At 35.7% G+C, this 17,678-nt stretch overlaps 1 protein-coding gene and 1 long non-coding RNA gene across 2 annotated transcripts; both read right to left on the bottom strand.

Moving 5' to 3' along the window:
- Positions 1 to 354: 354 nt before the first annotated feature.
- Positions 355 to 7,472, bottom strand: LOC141680991 (protein PUTATIVE RECOMBINATION INITIATION DEFECT 1). The gene is made up of 9 exons (XM_074487058.1): positions 6,951 to 7,472; positions 5,279 to 5,388; positions 5,025 to 5,200; positions 4,153 to 4,461; positions 2,843 to 3,803; positions 2,035 to 2,749; positions 1,674 to 1,954; positions 913 to 1,576; positions 355 to 670 (listed from the first exon to the last, which is right to left on the bottom strand). Exons 1-9 carry the CDS (start codon positions 7,401 to 7,403, stop codon positions 434 to 436), a joined length of 3,906 nt encoding a protein of 1,301 aa, XP_074343159.1. The 5' UTR covers positions 7,404 to 7,472; the 3' UTR covers positions 355 to 433.
- A 6,903-nt stretch (positions 7,473 to 14,375) lies between these two features.
- On the bottom strand, positions 14,376 to 17,235 carry LOC141677478 (uncharacterized). Its single transcript, XR_012557427.1, has 2 exons — positions 15,240 to 17,235; positions 14,376 to 15,130 (listed from the first exon to the last, which is right to left on the bottom strand). It is a non-coding gene; the product is annotated as an uncharacterized LOC141677478 (long non-coding RNA).
- Positions 17,236 to 17,678: the final 443 nt, after the last annotated feature.

The raw sequence follows: 17,678 nt of genomic DNA, 5'->3' as shown, positions 1-17,678 counted from the left end.
AAATTATCCAAACACTTACCGTAACTTATAAACATCCATTTACTTATCACTTATAAATCACTTATTCATTTTACTTATTTTAAAATTTTCCAAACGGGCACTAAATATTGATAATAGACACATCTCGAAAAATTGTGAAATGTTTTTTTACAAGGTGAAATGGTTTTAAATGTGACTCAATATTATACACTAAAATACACCTTAGGCCTAGCAAAAAATACTCAAAGAAAAATCTCTCAAGAAATGTCAGCCATTATCTCTAAACATTTGTCCGTTATAACTCTTCTGAACCACACAAGAATGATCTCAAGTTTTGACAGGTTATGATATATGACTACTTTCGATATTGATGCCTTGACTATAAATGTTGTAATATTACAGCAGATTTTACTTTAGTACCTGTGTACAAGTAAATTTACTAAACAAAGTGTCACTAGCAAACATCCTCTTCCATAATATCTTTAGAAAACATTTCTATCTCTTCTAACAGAACTTTGTTCCTAACTTGTACTTCTTTTGACCTGATGCTTGTAGGGGAATGAGAGGACATGAGGTTGATAACAAACTCACAAGCATTTCCTAGTCCATCTGAGGTAATATCCAGCTTCTCCGTGTGCTCCTCTTTGCTGTCCTCCTGACCATTCTGCGAGTAGATACGCTTCCTGCATTCCTGAATATATATGAACATGAATAGATTAGTACATAGAACCAGTCTTCCGAAACTGCATAGCCTGTAGAGTTTATTTAGAAAACTACATAGTTGCAGATGCATAATATGAAATTTGGATGAATATAACTCGTCAATTGTGAGTTGTAATATGCTACGGGTTGTAGATAGAATAAACTTGTGAAAATTCCTTTGACTTTGATATAGTAGATGCTTGAACAGAGAGCTAGCTTATAAATAATCACCTGGAACAGACGGTTAAGGGCAGCAACTTGCTCGGCCTTTAAGTAACCTGAGGTTAGAAGCACTCGAAATAAAAGCACCATTTCTGGGCTCAAATTACTTGCTGATAGGTTCTTAACAATACCCAATATGCTAGAATCATCAAATACTGAGGACATCCATTGAGGAACATTATTCAGTTTGAGCAACGCGACTGCTACATGAATTGCAGGCTTATGATGAATCGGCAATGACTTTGATGCTAAACATGGAACTGCCAAAGACATTACCAGTTCTTCTATGACTAACCTGCACCAGTTGTTTCTCCCAAAGACTTGGGCTGATATATCCTGTTTTTGCCAGCCCAGAATAGTTGATAAACATAGAGAGCAGTTCATGGCAACTCTTATATCACTGAAATGTAGCATGCCTTCTAATACAGCAATAACTGATTTTAAGTAGTTTAAATTGCAGTTAAATTTTCCAGGTTCCATCCTCTCCTCTTCAGAAATTCTAGTTAGTAGTTCCAAAAGGCAATATGAAGCAACCAATTTCACTGGAGGAGAACCAAAATGAATCAGTCTGCACAAATCTTGGCAAGGGATGCTTATAAAATATATCTCTTTCACAGTGCCACAATCAAACAAATCAAGCAAACAGAAATTCCCCGGTACCACAGCGTGCATACTGTTGGAAAAATAAATTTCATTTTCAACACAAGTTACTCAAAAAGGGTATTGGGATTAAGCACTGACCTATTTAGCAAAAAAAAGTAAGTACTGACCTTTTGAAAGCGAAGTAGTTGAGTAAAAGAAGAAATATCAAGCTCGCTCCTACGTTTGTTCCTTCATCAAGATCAGATAAAGCAGGTCCTTTTGAACAGGCTTCACGGATTGTTTTGTTAATTGTTTGCACCAAAGAAGAACTCAGAAGAATGGATTTTGATACTCCTACCAATGCTTGATTTGTAGAATGGTGCAAAATTAAACAAAGAATGCCAATAATCATGAGACCTTCATGATTCCACCCATCTGCAGTTGCTGTCGCAATCAGGTAGTCCACCATCTGAGATGTAAGACTAGAGGTTCAGTAAATCTTCAGGAGAAAAAGAAAGGGGGAAGGGCTATAATAGCAGAAATGCTTACCTTCATTGTAACTGCAAGCCATGACTCGTCTTCTGAGATCGACTTAGAGTGCACTGAACTAAAAATTCTAAAAATTAATTTCAACAAGTTCATGTAAGTATTTGGGTAAGAGGCATTCCTTGAATGATAATAAAGATTTTCGATTGCGATCCCTATTCCATGCAGGCATAATTGGTCTGAAGCACCTGGACGTGTGTCGATTATTGTTGCAATGAGATTCAACACAGAAACGGTGTCATCCTCTTGTCCGCCTTCTTCTACCAGTTCTCTCAGTAAATATACCAAGAGTGTCGCACCAAAGTTGTCTTCTGAAGCTACCAACTCAGCAAGGGTAAATACATCCAGCCTTTGACTTTTGTTGACATGCAGAATGATATGATTAGCAGCAGAACTGTTACATCTGCATAACTTGAGAATTTGGTTGGAAAGTAACTTGCACATCTTTTCTTGTTGAAATAACCATTTCAGTGATTTGAAGTGAATTTTTGTAGAAAGCAAATCCCAATCTTTTTCACCGGCAAGATGAAACAAGATCCTTTCAGCTTCTGGACTGTAAGGGATTTGGTAGCTCATCTTGGCAAGACTTCTATAGAGGCCATACAAGTTTACCAGAATTTCTATTGTTGCAGACTTAGCAGCTCCATATAAGAGCTCACCATTGTTAAGTAGGATATATTGCTCAACAGAAGCCAACACCAGCTTATCATCTGCAAGCCTACAAGAAGAAGAAACCAAAAGGAATGACATACAGGATGCATTACTTAAAGTTGATAGAGAAAGAAAATCTGGCATTAAAAAATTTGATTACCTATCATCATACAAAGAGCTGGTATAAAGTATCAGCAGAATCGCAGATTGACAAGATATAGATTCTAGATTATGGGAGCTCTTCTGCCCTAGTAAGTATAGCATCTCTATAGGATCAGATGGTAGATGAGAAGCAGCATCTCTGATGGGTTTCCCAGAATCATTTCCCAGAAGCACATCCACCAGTGAACTGGACATGAGATGAACTCTCCATTTCATTCTTTCTGCAGGGAATAAGCCGAGACACCCAAATGAAAAGCTGAACCAGGAGGAAGAAAGCAAAATGTATGCAAAGTCTTTGGGTTTAGTATCAATATCCTGTAGCAATATCGTATGGAAGCTTTCTAGCACTCCCAAGACCATATCTTCTTCCATGTCACTGATGGCTGTAACAAACCAAGGTAAAAGGTGTGTTTTGCACACCTCTAGAATGCAATTTCTTAGTTCCATGTAGCTGGTGTTGGTATTCCTCTCACAACCATATGCATATGCCTCTTTAAGTAGATATAGGGAGTGCAGAAATTGGCTGGGGTGCCTTCCGTACATTCTTAAACAATTTAAAATCGCATGCTTAGATGCATCTTGAAGTGTTAATGCGAAACTTGAAGCCTCATGACAAGATGGAGACTTTATAAGAGCTACCAAGAGCGAGCAAGCTAAAGTAAACGTTTCAGGAAGCATTCCTGTGTCGCCATCTATATGCTTTTTTAGCATTCCTGCCAAAACAAGGCTAATTTCTTCAATGTGGGAGTTGGACAATATTCCAGGACAATTTGAAACACAGTTCATTATGAGCTTTATCGTTTGAGGTTGCACAGGATGAAATGGAACATCTGCCACATAATGCAGAACAGGAAGCAGACTTGTAAAACCAATAGCAAGTCTTGGTTTAAACACTAGCTCAGCAGATGATAATAAATCAAGAACCTGCAGGCAAGTATTGACAAGTGTATCTTTGCATCCTACAATAGTAGAAGGTTGTCAGAAGGATTAGTAGATCATACATTGTAAAGTACAAATTTATCTAAATTACTAGGCAATTAATTTTGAGAATGTCAAATTTATGCATGAAGATACAAGCTCTCAGCAGCTACTTAGATCTAGCAAGAGATAAGAGTAATTGACCATATGACCAGATAAACAGAAACCTTGTTTACTGTTTCAACCAGGCTAAAATACATTTACAATTGGAAAAAGGTTTGGATTCAATATGCAAAAATTTAGGAATATTTGCAGAAACTCTTAATTATTAGTAAATGTTGTAGTTCTCATTAGAAGCCGTTTAAATATCTACTGTTTCCTGAATGATACCTGATAATCTCAGAATTTCAAACACGTAATCTGCTATATTCTCTTCCACCAACACATGGACTATTTTCTCTGAACTGTGTTCCCTTGACAAATACAGAAATGTTAGGTGTAAAGTAGCTGTTTGCACTTGGTCATCAGATGAAAGCAGTGGTGCTTTGATGGCTTCAGCAAATAAGCGAGTCATCACAGACCCATCTGCTAATTGATTTGTTTCCATAAAGTTGTCATCTTCATATATATCCCCACTACTGATATCAGTTCCATATGCACTCTCAAAGAAACCTCTCTGAGCCAGCACCGACAGAAGTGCTACAATGACACATTAAATTATTATTGAATGTGCAAGGTGACTACAAAAAAAATATTACAATGGTCAAAGATCTAGATCAGTAGATTCAGTATGAAGTAACTACTGCTAATTAATCAAGCAACAAAGCAATCAGGTACATCGTAATTATGCATATTAATTTTAAGTCACATATATCATCACAAAGGAAGCAATGAACAGTCATCTCCACAGTTTAAACTTTGATACCCTTGCACTGCCTTCTGGAAGATACATTTGATCCATCTACCTTGGAGGCTTGGACCATCACGTCCCAATATCAGGTTATGTGATAAAAGTTCAAACCATGCCACACAGATCACCAATATGTAACCTCACAAAATTAACAATATAATATTGGAAGCATAACTAAAATAGGAACTTGCCATTTGCAAACATGTAACAGTGTTACATGCTGGATTACTATCATTATGCAGTTTTAATTGTTTAATCATGCTTCCGCTTCATGAGGGGAAGAAAGAAGAAATGAAGAATAATCATAAATTTGTGAAAGATATATGCTATAGAGAAAGAGAAATTGACAGACCTATGCAATTCAAGCGAACGTCATCAGACTCAGTTTTCATGAGAGCTTCCAGAGATAAACGCAAGAGTTTGGGACCACAGGTAATGAAAGCATCAGTGCTATTATCATCCTTAAACGTGTTCTGAAGGATTAAGATCTTGTAGAGAACAAAGAGAATCTCCCCTCGAATCTCTTCACTGTATTGAAAAGGAAACTAAATCTTCGATATGATGAGAAATATTAAAAATAAAGGACTTGTGCAGCTAGATTGTTACCTAGGCAACTGAAGACCGGACACAAGATTTAAAGCAAGGGATTCTTTGTCTTTAATGTTGTTGCAGGGATTGCTCTTCTGATGATCCAAGAGCACACCTAAGCAATGAAGCTGGGGAAGAAAAATATCTAAGGTGAGAAAACACAATCATCTCTTCTTTTTTCCCACAAAAACCAACTAGATGAAACACCGAGATAGGAGCTAAAAGATACAGTAGGCCTTTTCTGCTTCAAACACAAGTAACATGCTACGTACATGTCAATGCATATGTGGTTAAACTATATCTAAATCCATATGTCATGCTGTGATGCACGCAAATGGCGCTAATTCGGTTGCTGTTGCTTATGGAAATTTATCACTATAAGCACATAACTGTATGTTTGTGCTCTAACCTCAGTTCTTTTTCGTAGCATTTCATTTAATTAATTCAAGTCATCAATAATTATAGCCTCACTGCTAATCCAAATCATAGTTTCAGGTGATTAAGGATGTACACTTAATCATTTGTTGCAATACAGCACTGATTTGAACACCTTATGAATTCGTCTTTTACACTTATTCATATAGGACTTTGATGCTTGTCCAGTAATTTCTCACAGTTTTAAAGCGAAAAATAGATATACAAAACTGCAACAAAGAACATCTCTATGTATACTAATCAATCAATGAAGCAATTTAATAACCAGTAAACACATTTAATCTCCAGACTTCTCTGTGATACATCATAGAAAGTCACCTAAAACACGTATCATTTGAAACCTCAAATATACACAATTAATCCAGAAACATTTCCACAAAGGCATAAACTAACATGTTCAACTAACCGTACCAGGACACTTATCCAGTAAGTTCCCGTGCTTTATAACCTGACAATAGCTACAAATGTACACCTCTACATATACTAATACTAACCAGTCAATCATAGACTTTTACTACCAGTAGAAACATATAACAAACTCGAAACATCTCCAAAATCCATAATACAATTTCACTTTAAAATACTCAACTAGCCTTTCAAACTGCACAATCAATCCATATCATTACTCTAAACACCTCACATCTACTCCAAGCTACAGCATCCGAAATCAATTACATTATGTCACCACAAACCACCGGTAAAAGCATATAACATTCTCGAAACTTATTTGAATAAAATGAATTATAACATATCACTAAGAAAAACACATAAATATAACTTCAAACAGTCTGAATCACGCAGTTGTTATAATAATCTCACCATAAAATTCACATAATAATCTCGAAACTTCTTCAAAACAAATTACTCAACATAACTTGAAAAAAACGATAACAGAATTTTCTATTTCAAAAGAGTAGATTTCGCAATTATTCCATAACAATGTACATAAACACCTTCTGTCTACTCCAAGCTAGATTCTCCGAAATCAATTACACAACGTCACCATAAAATTCACACAATAATCTCAAAACTTCTTCAAAACAAATTATTCAACATCACTTCAATTAAAACATATATAAAATTCTCCACTTCAAGTAGAGTAAATAACGCAATTAATCCATAACAATAAACACAAACACCTCGTGTCTACTCCAAGCTAGATCATCCGAAATCAATTACACAATCTCACCGTAAAATTCACACAATAATCTCGAAACAAATTATTTAAATTACGCAATTGATCCGAAAACATTACCATAAACACCTGGCGTCTACTCCAAGCCAAAGCTCCATCCGAAACCCTACCCGAAACTCTATTAACAAACTCTCCGTACACCGACTCATCTCCCACTCTACACATCTCCACAACAATCTCCACCACTTGTTTCGCGATCGCCTCATCATCAAACGACGCCAAACACGCCACAAGCGGAGAAACCAAAAAATGCGGATGATAAGTAAGCAAACACTTGAGAAATTGAGGTTGCGAGAGCGCGAGAGAGAGCTGAGAGAGAGCGTAAGAGACATGAAGTGTAGGAGAATTAGGCGCGGATATGAGATTCGAGAGGCATAAGAGGCAAATTGAGCCGCCTTCGAGAGTGGAGAGATTGAGAGAGGCGGTGTGGCCTTGGGAACAGTGTGGGGAGGGTGTGGAGAGGGCGGAGAAGTGGCGGTGGTGGTGATCGGAGACGACGAAAGAGGCGTGCATTTGAATTTGAATTTCGAAAAAAGAGGGGAGGGATCTTTTTGAATTTTTGAAATTGAGCGGTAATGTGCGGGAAAGACCGAAAAGGCTATGTGCATAAGGAAAAACGCAAGTCTGATAAATTTTAGGGCATTTTAAAAAATACGATTTTTTGTATTTTTTTAAGTTTTTATTTTAAAAAGTGATATTTTAATTTTTTTTTAGAAAACTACGATTTTACAACTCAATCCTGTTTTGAATGAAAATAAATGCGACCAAAAAGACTTAAAGTATATTTCAGAAATTGTAAAAAACATTGCATATCTAGTTTGATTTTGACTGCTGCCTGTAATTTTACAAATATTTGCGAAATATAGTAAAATCTCAAAAAAAAAAAAATAGTGATTTTGATAAAACCCAAAATCCAAATCATGTCTTTAAAGATCCAGAATTTCCAGATTTTGTCTATCAACTACTCAAGGCTCTCTAGTCTCTATGGATTAAAGTAAGCACCTAGAGTTAGGAATGACACATTGTCATAATTTTTGCTTAAACATGAACTCAAGAGGAACAATTGACAAGACTCTATTCTAGAAGCAACATGGAGGTGATATGATCCTAATTCAGATTTATGTGGATGATATCATTTTTTGTTTTACTAATAAAAAATTATGTCAAAGATTCTCAAAACTCATGCAGAGTGAATATGAAATGCACATAATGGGAGAATTAAGTTACTTTTTCGGATTTCAAGTCAGTCAAATAAGTGATGTAATCTTCTTCAGCCAAACCAAGTTTATTAAAGATTTATTGAAGAAATTTGGAATGTTTGATTGTTCACCTGCATCAACACCTATTTGCACACTGATACCCCTCAGCACTCACCAGCCTCTCTCCTTTTTCCAAATTATGTACAGTAGAAACTCGATAAATGAATAATTTCGACAAATAAATATTTATCTAGTACCAGCATAATAAAAATAATATATCTTTGACTTCAATAAATGAATAATTTCGATTAATGAATAAAATATTTTGATCCCGATGATATTTATTTATTGAGGTTTGTCTGTATTCGATTTAGAGCCTATTATCAGTGTTTTTGGTTGGGATAAGCCCCACTTTATTATTTTTCGCTTGATTTTTATTCTATTTAGTAAATCTCTCTCCTTGTTGAGAATATTTTTAGTCATTTATTAAATTTTACTTACCCCTTTATGGGTTTGCCGGTCTCTTCTTGTCGAAGTTTAATTATACTTTGTTTGTCTCTCTTTGTGAGAGTTTGCTCGTGTTTTAATGTCCGAGATCTTAAATCTGCAAGACGTTAATAATAATGATTCCTTAAGAAGAGTTTGTATGATATCGTGGTTATGGTCAATTTATGGGACATGTTTTGACAAATCAGGTATATACGGTTCTCACATATACACAAAATCATTAGATTGTCTTTTTAGGAAAGTGTAAATTTAAGCAATAACAGCGAGAGAGGTGCCACAATGAAAATTTTATCCGACGATGATAGTTTTAGGGAAGAAAATTTTAATTTGATCTTTGTAATATATTCTTTAAATATAGATTATTACTATATATGTGCTTATATTTAATGAATTATGTTACCCTTAAAAAGAGTTTAAAAAAAATCAAAGTTGATCGAATAAACTGATGTGGAGAGGAGGTAAAACCTTTCTAATAAAAAATATGGCTTAGTCAATCCTTTCGTACCGTATGTCATATTTTTTTTATTCCCAAGTCCTTGTGCCAAGAAATTGCAAGGATGATGAATGGTTAATTCTGGAAGTCTAACAACACCTACAATAAAGGTATAAGTTGGTTAGCTTGGGACTGTATGTGTATACCAGAAAGTAATGGAGGCCTGGGCTTCAGATGTCTGCATGGGTTTAAATTAGTTTGTTGGGGGAAGCAGATATGGAAAATCTTAATTTGATCTTTGTATAATATTCTTTAAATATAGATTATTACTATATATGTGCTTATAATTAATGAATTATTTTACCCTTAAAAACAGAGTTTTGAAAAAAAAAATCAAGGCTGATCAAATAAACTGATGTGGAGAGGAGGTAAAACTTTTCAAATAAAAAATGTGGCTTAGTCAATCCTTTCGTACTGTACGTCGTATTTTTTTTATTCCCAAGTCCTAGTGCCAAGAAATTGCAAGGATGATGAATGGTTAATTCTGGAAGTCTAACAACACCTACAATAAAGGTATAAGTTGGTTAGCTTGGGACTGTATGTGTATACCAAAAAGTAATGGAGGCCTGGGCTTCGGATGTCTGCATGGGTTTAAATTAGTTCTGTTGGGGGAAGCAGATATGAAACTTTGTTAAGAACCCAAGCTCTTCAGTTGCTTGTGTGTTTTTAAGGCCCGTTATTTTATTAAGAGTAACATTTTTCAAGCATCTAAGGGAACTGACTCGAGTTTTGTCTAGAAGGGTGTGTGGGAGGTGTGAAAGATCAACTACATGAAGGTGTCTGTTGGGTGTTGGGAGATGACAAAAATGTTCGGCTTTCTCATATCCTAGGCTAAAAGTGAAGAGAGATTATTTTGTTGTGCATCACCATTTGAATGATGTATATAATGAGTAAGTGTGCAGCTTCTTCTATCCAAACACGAAATAGTGGGACGTGCATAAGGTGCAGCAAAATTTTCATGAAGATGATGTTCAGTTAGTGCTTTAAACTCGCATACCTCAAAGTGAAGAAAGAGATAGGTTGGCGTGGTCGCAAACCAGTAATGATCGGTTGAATCTGGCTATCACTATTAGTTCTTAAGGATGAATATGTGTTACTTTCATCAAATCGGCTCAGATCAATGTTGCAGTGAAAACACATCCATGGAGATTACAGAAGAAGCTAAAACTTCATTATTAACAAAAGAGTATTTACATCTGTATCTATATTATATTCTTGTTAGTTTACATTACAATGCCTCATCTCTACTTATAGATCTACAATTAGTGTGTTTTCCGTAACAGAATTGATACTACTGGATACGTACATATCCTGCCTACGTGGCATAGTTAGTTAAATACTAATATCGAGCTGGAAATGAGCTGGGCAGCGGAGACTTTAAGATGTATTAGCCAATACCCCCCTCAAGGTGGGCAATGTTGAAGTAGGAGGTGATGGCTGAGACATTCCCAGCTTGGACAAAAGTTCTTTGAACTGAGGAGAAGGTAAATTTTTTGTAAGAATTTGAGCCAATTGATATTGAGTAGGCAAATAGGACAACTGTAAAAGGCCCTCTAAGACTTTATCCCGGGTAAAGTGGCAGTCTAGTTCTATGTGTTTGGTTCACTCGTGGAACACCGGGTTTTTGGCAATTTATAAGGCTGATTGATTATCACGGCGAAGAGCGATAGGTTTCAGATTCGAAACACCAAGTTCTTCAAGTAAACGGATTAACCAGGCCACTTCAGACGCGGCATAGGCCATAGCCTAGCCCTATATTCGGCCTCTGCAGAAGATCGGGAAATGGTGGATTGTTTCTTGGATTTCCAAGAAACTGGTGAATTCCCAAAAAGCATGATATAGCCAGTAATAGATTTCCGGGAATCAATACAAGACGCCCAATCGGAATCAGAGAAGGCCTGAAGGGTAAGAGAGTCTACAGCTCGTAAAAGAATGCCCTGGCCAATGGTGTGAGCCACATATCGTAAAGTATGATATAAAGCATCAAAATGAGGTACTCGTGGGTTCTGCATATACTGACTCAGCGTTTGAACAACATAAAACAAGTCAGGGTGGGTGTTTGTAAGATAATTCAGTTTACCAACGAGAGAACGATAATGATCAGGATGAGCATAAAGTGGACCACAAGCAGCTAATAATTTGAGGTGTAATGGAAGAGGGGTGACATCGGGACAGGAGAGATCAAAATCACAGACACCCAAAAGTTCTTTAGTAAACTTTCTTTGACCAATGAAAATGCCATCAGTGACATACCCGACCTCAATCCCCAGAAAATAGTGAAGAATGCCCAAGTCCTTTACGATAAATACTCGATGTAAATGAGACTTAAGATCCTCAATCTCTGCAAGATTATCACCGGTGATGATAATATCGTCGATATAGACGGCAACAACAGTGATGGTGGTGTGTGATTTCTAGATAAACATGCTATAGTCATGTTTGGATTGAGTATAACCAAGAAGTATTAATTCACTGACCAATTTCTCAAACCACTTGCGAGATGCTTGTTTTAGACCGTATAAAGATTTCGTAATCGACACACTTGATTAGGCTTGTGGGAAACACCGGGAGGTACCTTCATATAAACTTTCTCGCTGAGATCGTCATGAAGAAAGGCATTGTTAACGTCCAATTGAAAAAGAGGCCATTTTCTGCTAGCTGCTAATGCAAGAAGACAATGAACGGAACTCATTTTGATCACAGGGCAAAAGGTTTCTTCGTAATTAATACCAATTTTAGGAAATGAATAACACACAGGGGGTGAATGTGTTTTAGGTGTTTTTGTGCTTTTCTTGAATTCTTTATGGTTGAACAAAGTAAATTAAATCTTGTAGAGAAATGTGTTAATGCAGAATATAAACATGCAATAATAAAGAACACAAATCTTTCAAAACTCACTTAATTTTTTATTTAAATTAAGAATGTTTTGCTACAAAATTTCTAGGCTCTTTGTTGATAAAGAGCTTAGCTTCTTCTTGAGAATGTTACAAGATTTTTCTATCAAATTGTTACCATTAACAAAGGACCAGTGTTAACTTTATAATTCAGTTAACTACTAGTTTACACAGTGTACAATAAGACATGCTATTAACCTTTAGTAAACTGTCACTTTTCATTTCTATTTTAGGAAAAGTGAATCTTCTATTTTTGGATTAACATATCTTTAGCATCCATGTGATTACTTTGATCTTCCTTTATCAGTTAATCTTCACCATTGATCTTGCACATCCTTCAAGCTGCTTTTTGTAGACTTGTCAGTCCAGCTGGTTGGATTGTTTGTTGATTGTGGATCTTGGATATTGAACTGGTCTGTATTTTGTACTTTGAGAATTTACCTCGAGATCTCCAGTAATGCATATAGAGATCTTAACATCTCGATAAGTATAATGACTTATCGAGATCTCTAACACTCCATAGTGAATTTGACTTGTAGAGGTCTCTGAGTTCTCTATAAGAGACTTTGGCTTGTCGAGGTCTCTCAGCTTCGTGTCTTCACTTTGACTTGTCGATAACTTAGAGTCCTCTAGTGAATTTTGACTTATCGATATCTCTGAGTTCTCTAATGGACTTTGACTTATCGATAAGTCAGAGTTCTCTAATGAATGTTGACTTGTCGATAACTCTTAGCTCTCTAGTGAAGAAATAACTTGTCGATATCTCCAAACTTCATGTTTCCAATTGGCTTGTCGATATCTCTCTGAGTTCTCTAGTAGCTTTCCTGACTTCTCGATAAGTCATTTAGAGTTCTCGAATGACTTCTCCATAACACTAAATCTGTGACTTATAGAGATCTTGACTTAGGGTATTTTTATCCAAACAAATTTATTTAACTCCAAGCTTCTTCAAAATTTTTCTGAGGCATGATCTTCTTGATCTTCTTCCAGATAGAATCCTTATGCTTGATACTGTTTAAGGAAAAAGACTCTAGTCTGCTCCTTTGCATTTTTACAGACTTTAAAATGTTACAAGTACAAATACAAACTAAGATAACAATACAACTTACTTAGGGTTGTCAATTTGACTTAGTCTTGTTGAGGTACATGCATGTCTTGCACAACAACCATATTATTGAGTAAACCCTTTTGCTACAAGACGGGCTTTGCAGCGTTTAAGAGACTCATTTGCATGAAGTTTAGTTTTATAAATCCATTTACAGCCGATGGATTTTTTTTCCAGAAGGTAGGTCGATTAAATCCCACGTTTGATTATCATTTAAAGCCTTAATTTCCTTTTCCATGGCTTCAACCCATAGGGGTTGAACAACAGCCTCATTATAAGTTGTAGGTTCAGTCAAATATTCATGTTTGACAAGAAAAGCTTTATGATATGTAGGCATATCAGTATAACTCACTAGATTGCACCAATGAGGAGTGTGATTTAATGGAGCTAAATGACATTGATAGGAATTAAGATACGAAGGTGGTTTTCTTACACGTGTGGACAAGCGAGGAGCATTGTTATCAGAAGATAACGATTGAGGTATGGAAACATGTAATTGTGGAGTAGCAGAAGAAGTGGTGGGGTGATTTTTACGATCAGTTAAAGATGAAGTGTTATTGTCAGAACTAGAAGGAGAGTGTAAAATAAAGTCATCTGTGTTAGTAACTACAGACTGTTAAGTTATTGGAAGTACAAAATTTTCATAATGAGAGGGATGAATGATATTAGTAACAACAAGAAGAAAGGTGGATGATAGATATTATTGTTTAGAGAGTGAATTCTGAGAAATCATGTGAAATAGGAAGTGATGCTCGTGAAAAGTAATATCGTGGGATACCATGATTTCAGAAGTAGCTTAGTTTAAGACCTTATACGCTTTTTGGTTAGGTGGATAGCCCAGAAAAATGCATGGTGTGGCTCGAAGAGAAAATTTGGTTCGATGAGGCTTAATGGTGGAAACAAAGCATAAACATCCATAAACTCGTAAATTATCCAAAGAAGGTGCAGTGTTATAAAGACGAAAATATGATGTATCATCATGAATACTCTTAAGTGGCATCCTATTTATCAAATAAGTGGCACACAAAATAGACTCACCCTAATAATGATTAGGCAGATTGGACTGAAAGTGAAGAGCACGGGCAGTCTTTAGAAGGTGACTGTGTTTCCTCTCTACAACCCCGTTTTGTTGAGGGGTGTAACTGCAACTCATTTGATGTACTATCCCTTTGGAATGGAAAAAGGATTTAAGAAACCCCTCAGTAAATTCCTTGGCGTTATCAGAACGAACAGTTAAAACTTTACTAGAAAAATGTTTTTCAGCATAATTGATGAGTGAGGAAAGAATAGAAGCAACATCAGATTTGTACTTTATCAAATTCACCCTAGTGTAACGACTGTAATCATCAACTACTATAACAAACTGGTTACAGTTATTATGATTTTTGACCTTGTAAGGCCCCCATACATCCATATATAAAAGTTCAAAAATTGAAGTAGTTTTTATGCTACTTGTTGGAAAAGATCTTCTAGTTTGCTTGGCCTTAGGACATATCTGACAGATTGAATCTTCAACTTCACTTTTAACAGTACATGAGGGCTTGAGAATTTGCAGTTGAGGAAAAGAGACATGACCAAGACGAAGATGCCAGAGCTTTGAGTCTTCTGAAACACTAAGATGAGCAGCAGTTGTCTGGAAAAATTGATTAGTAAAAATATATTGTTGAGGCTTGATAGTATAGAGCCCAGTTTGAAGTTCACCGAGAAGAAAAGGTGGTTGATTCTGAGAAAGGTCCTACAGATGGCATTATTTAGTAGAAAAGATTATATTATATTGCATATATTCACAAAGTTTATGCACTGACAACAACCTATAGTGAAAATCAGGAACAAGAAGAACATTTGTCAATGTTATTTTGTCATTTAAAATCACTTTGCCAATATGAGTAACACGAACTTGACTGTCATCTGGTATGGTGATAAAATTGGCTCCAGTAACAGATGTAAGATCAAAAAAATCATCACTATAGGGACTGATATGTCAGTTGCCCCAATATCCAAGAACCAATTTGTGGATGTATGAGACATCATGCACATCTTACCTGCAAGCAAGGCATGACCAGTTGTGTTATCCAGATCTTTGCCAAAACTCTTATGTTTGTCAAGTAATTCAATTAGATGATTGTACTATTCAGCTGTGATTGGTGAGACCATTGCAGAAGCTGTATCATCGGTCTGAGAATCAGTTTGATCAGCTCCAATAGCTTGAGAAAATGCTGCAACTTTTCTATCTTGTGTATTCTCTTGTCTGTTCTTGAAACCAGGTGGAAACCCGTGGATTCGAAAACACCTTTCAATACTATGTCCATTCATCTTGTAATGAGTACAATAATAGGTATTGCCTGGATTTCTAGTGAAACTATTCTGAGTCTGGGATCTTTTAAAATTGTTGGAGACCTGAGTTTGATTCTGAAAATTTTTGGAGGCATGAGTTTGATTCTGCTGATACTTAGCTCCAGAATAAACATCATTAAATCTTCTTCTATCAGCAAGAAAAGCATGAGAAGTATCAGCCTGATTCACATGATTAGAAATTTCCTTATGATTTTCTTCTTGAGCAGCTAATCTGTAGGTCTGAGTAACATTCAAAAGTGGTGTCATCATCAATATATTGCTTCTCACAACAGAAAAGTTGTCATTCAATTTCATTAAAAATTGAAGCACTCTTTGATCTTGTTGCATTTTCTGAATGCGTCCAGTCAAATTACAACTACATTTCTCACAGCTACAAACTGGCAGTGGGTAAGCATCATCAAGACTATCCCAAATAGTCTTAAGTTTTGTGTAAAACTCAGAAACACTAAGTTGTCCCTGATGAAGGTCAGCTAATTGTTGTTCCAGAGAAGATATTTGTGGCATAAAGGCATATCCAAATCTATCCTCCAAATCTTTTCATATTACCCTAGCCGCTTTCAAGAACAAAACACTTCTTGCAATAGTTTCATCCAAATTGTACCTTATCCAAGAAATTACCAAATCATTACACCTCTGCCATGTCGTATACTCAACAGAATCAGAATCAGGAGGAGTTATAAGTCCATTAACAAATCCTAACTTGTTTTGACGGAAAATGTTAACATCATGCTTCTTTTCCAATTATTGAACCCTTCACCGTTAAATTTGACAGAGACAAGTTGATTTGTGCAAGAATCTGATGGATGAATATAGTATATACTAGCTGGATCTTGATTAGTTTAAATGACATGATTATTCTCAAGTGTTTGATTAGAGGTACTATCCATGACTCAATCACAAGTTGATTCAGAAACAAAACAGATGACAAATGATCTAGCGGAATGATTTATAGATCAATGACAAAATATTGAGAAATCAAGTCATTTGAATAAAGTACCATAAAAAATCAGTAGAATGATCAATAGAACGACAAGTATCAATCTCGAGGAAAAATCAGACTAATCACGCTCATAGATTGAGCAAGAATCATACATATTCTCATGAATACGAAACAATTTATACTGAGATTTTAGAGATCAGTAAACAAAATCAGGCAAAAAAATCAATTAACAATCACAAAATTAGCACATATTAGATCGTATGGCATCTATATGCAGAATATCAAAATCAGATCGAGATACACCTGTTTTGAAGATGAAACGGAGAATCGAAGTTGTGATCAACAATTAATCAACGAAGAAGACGATTAATCAATGAATAAGAGATGATCGGTTATGCTCTGATACCATGTTACTTTCATCAAATCAGCTCAGATCAATGTTGCAGTGAAAACACATCCATGGAGATTACAGAAGAAGCTAAAACTTCATTATTAACAAAAGAGTATTTACATCTGTATCTATATTATATTCTTGTTAGTTTACATTACAATGCCTCATCTCTACTTATAGATCTACAATTAGTGTGTTTTCCGTAACAGAATTGATACTACTGGATACGTACATATCCTGCCATGTGGCATAGTTAGTTAAATACTAATGTCGAGCTGGAAATGAGCTGGGCAGCGAAGACTTTAAGATGTATTAGCCAATAATATGGCATACATTGATGCTAGTTGAAAAGGATGGAATTGACTGTGAAATCAAAATCTTCCCCATAAAATTAAAAAATTTCTTTAAAAATATTGTAAGAATGACATTACTGCCAGGAAACTTTTGCGAATTAAGGGAGTCCCTAATCCGATCATATATCTAATATGTGATCTGAATATTGAGAACTTATTGCGCATTTTATACTGTGTTTTTGCACGATAATGTTACTCTTGAGTAAGTTTGGCCTTTGACATAAGGGAGGTGGAATCAGCCCCTAACTGGCTTCTTAGTTAAATCAGTGAGGAAATCAATTATAATATTATCAATAAAGCTATTGTACTATGAGTTATTTGGTTTGTGATGGTAAAAGTATTACACATGTTGTTACATTGGACCTAAGCTCGCCACATGTGGTGGATTGTCAGTTAGCAATGCAAAAGAAATGGGCTAGTAATGTTGTAATGACTAGAACACAGCTCGAGGAGAACTCATCGCGACAATTGACAGAAAAGGGATGGTTGAAAAAGAAGATCAATGCATTAATAGTTGAGATTAAAGGGTAAATTTAGAGACAGATTAGAAT

Source organism: Apium graveolens, chromosome 8 (genome assembly GCF_009905375.1).
Source record: "Apium graveolens cultivar Ventura chromosome 8, ASM990537v1, whole genome shotgun sequence".
NCBI classification, from domain to species: domain Eukaryota; kingdom Viridiplantae; phylum Streptophyta; class Magnoliopsida; order Apiales; family Apiaceae; genus Apium; species Apium graveolens.
The sequence above is the reverse complement of the archived record's forward strand: the minus strand, read 5'-3'. Positions and strand labels throughout refer to the sequence as shown.

Coding starts and splice junctions, on each gene's coding strand:
- LOC141680991 (XM_074487058.1), bottom strand. CDS start 7,403: ATGCACGCCTCTTTCGTCGTCTCCGATCACCACCACCGCCACTTCTCC. Junction 3,804..4,152: donor TGAAATTCTGAGATTATCAG/GTATCATTCAGG, acceptor CTACTATTGTAG/GATGCAAAGATACACTTGTC. Junction 2,750..2,842: donor AGCTCTTTGTATGATGATAG/GTAATCAAATTT, acceptor TTCTTCTTGTAG/GCTTGCAGATGATAAGCTGG.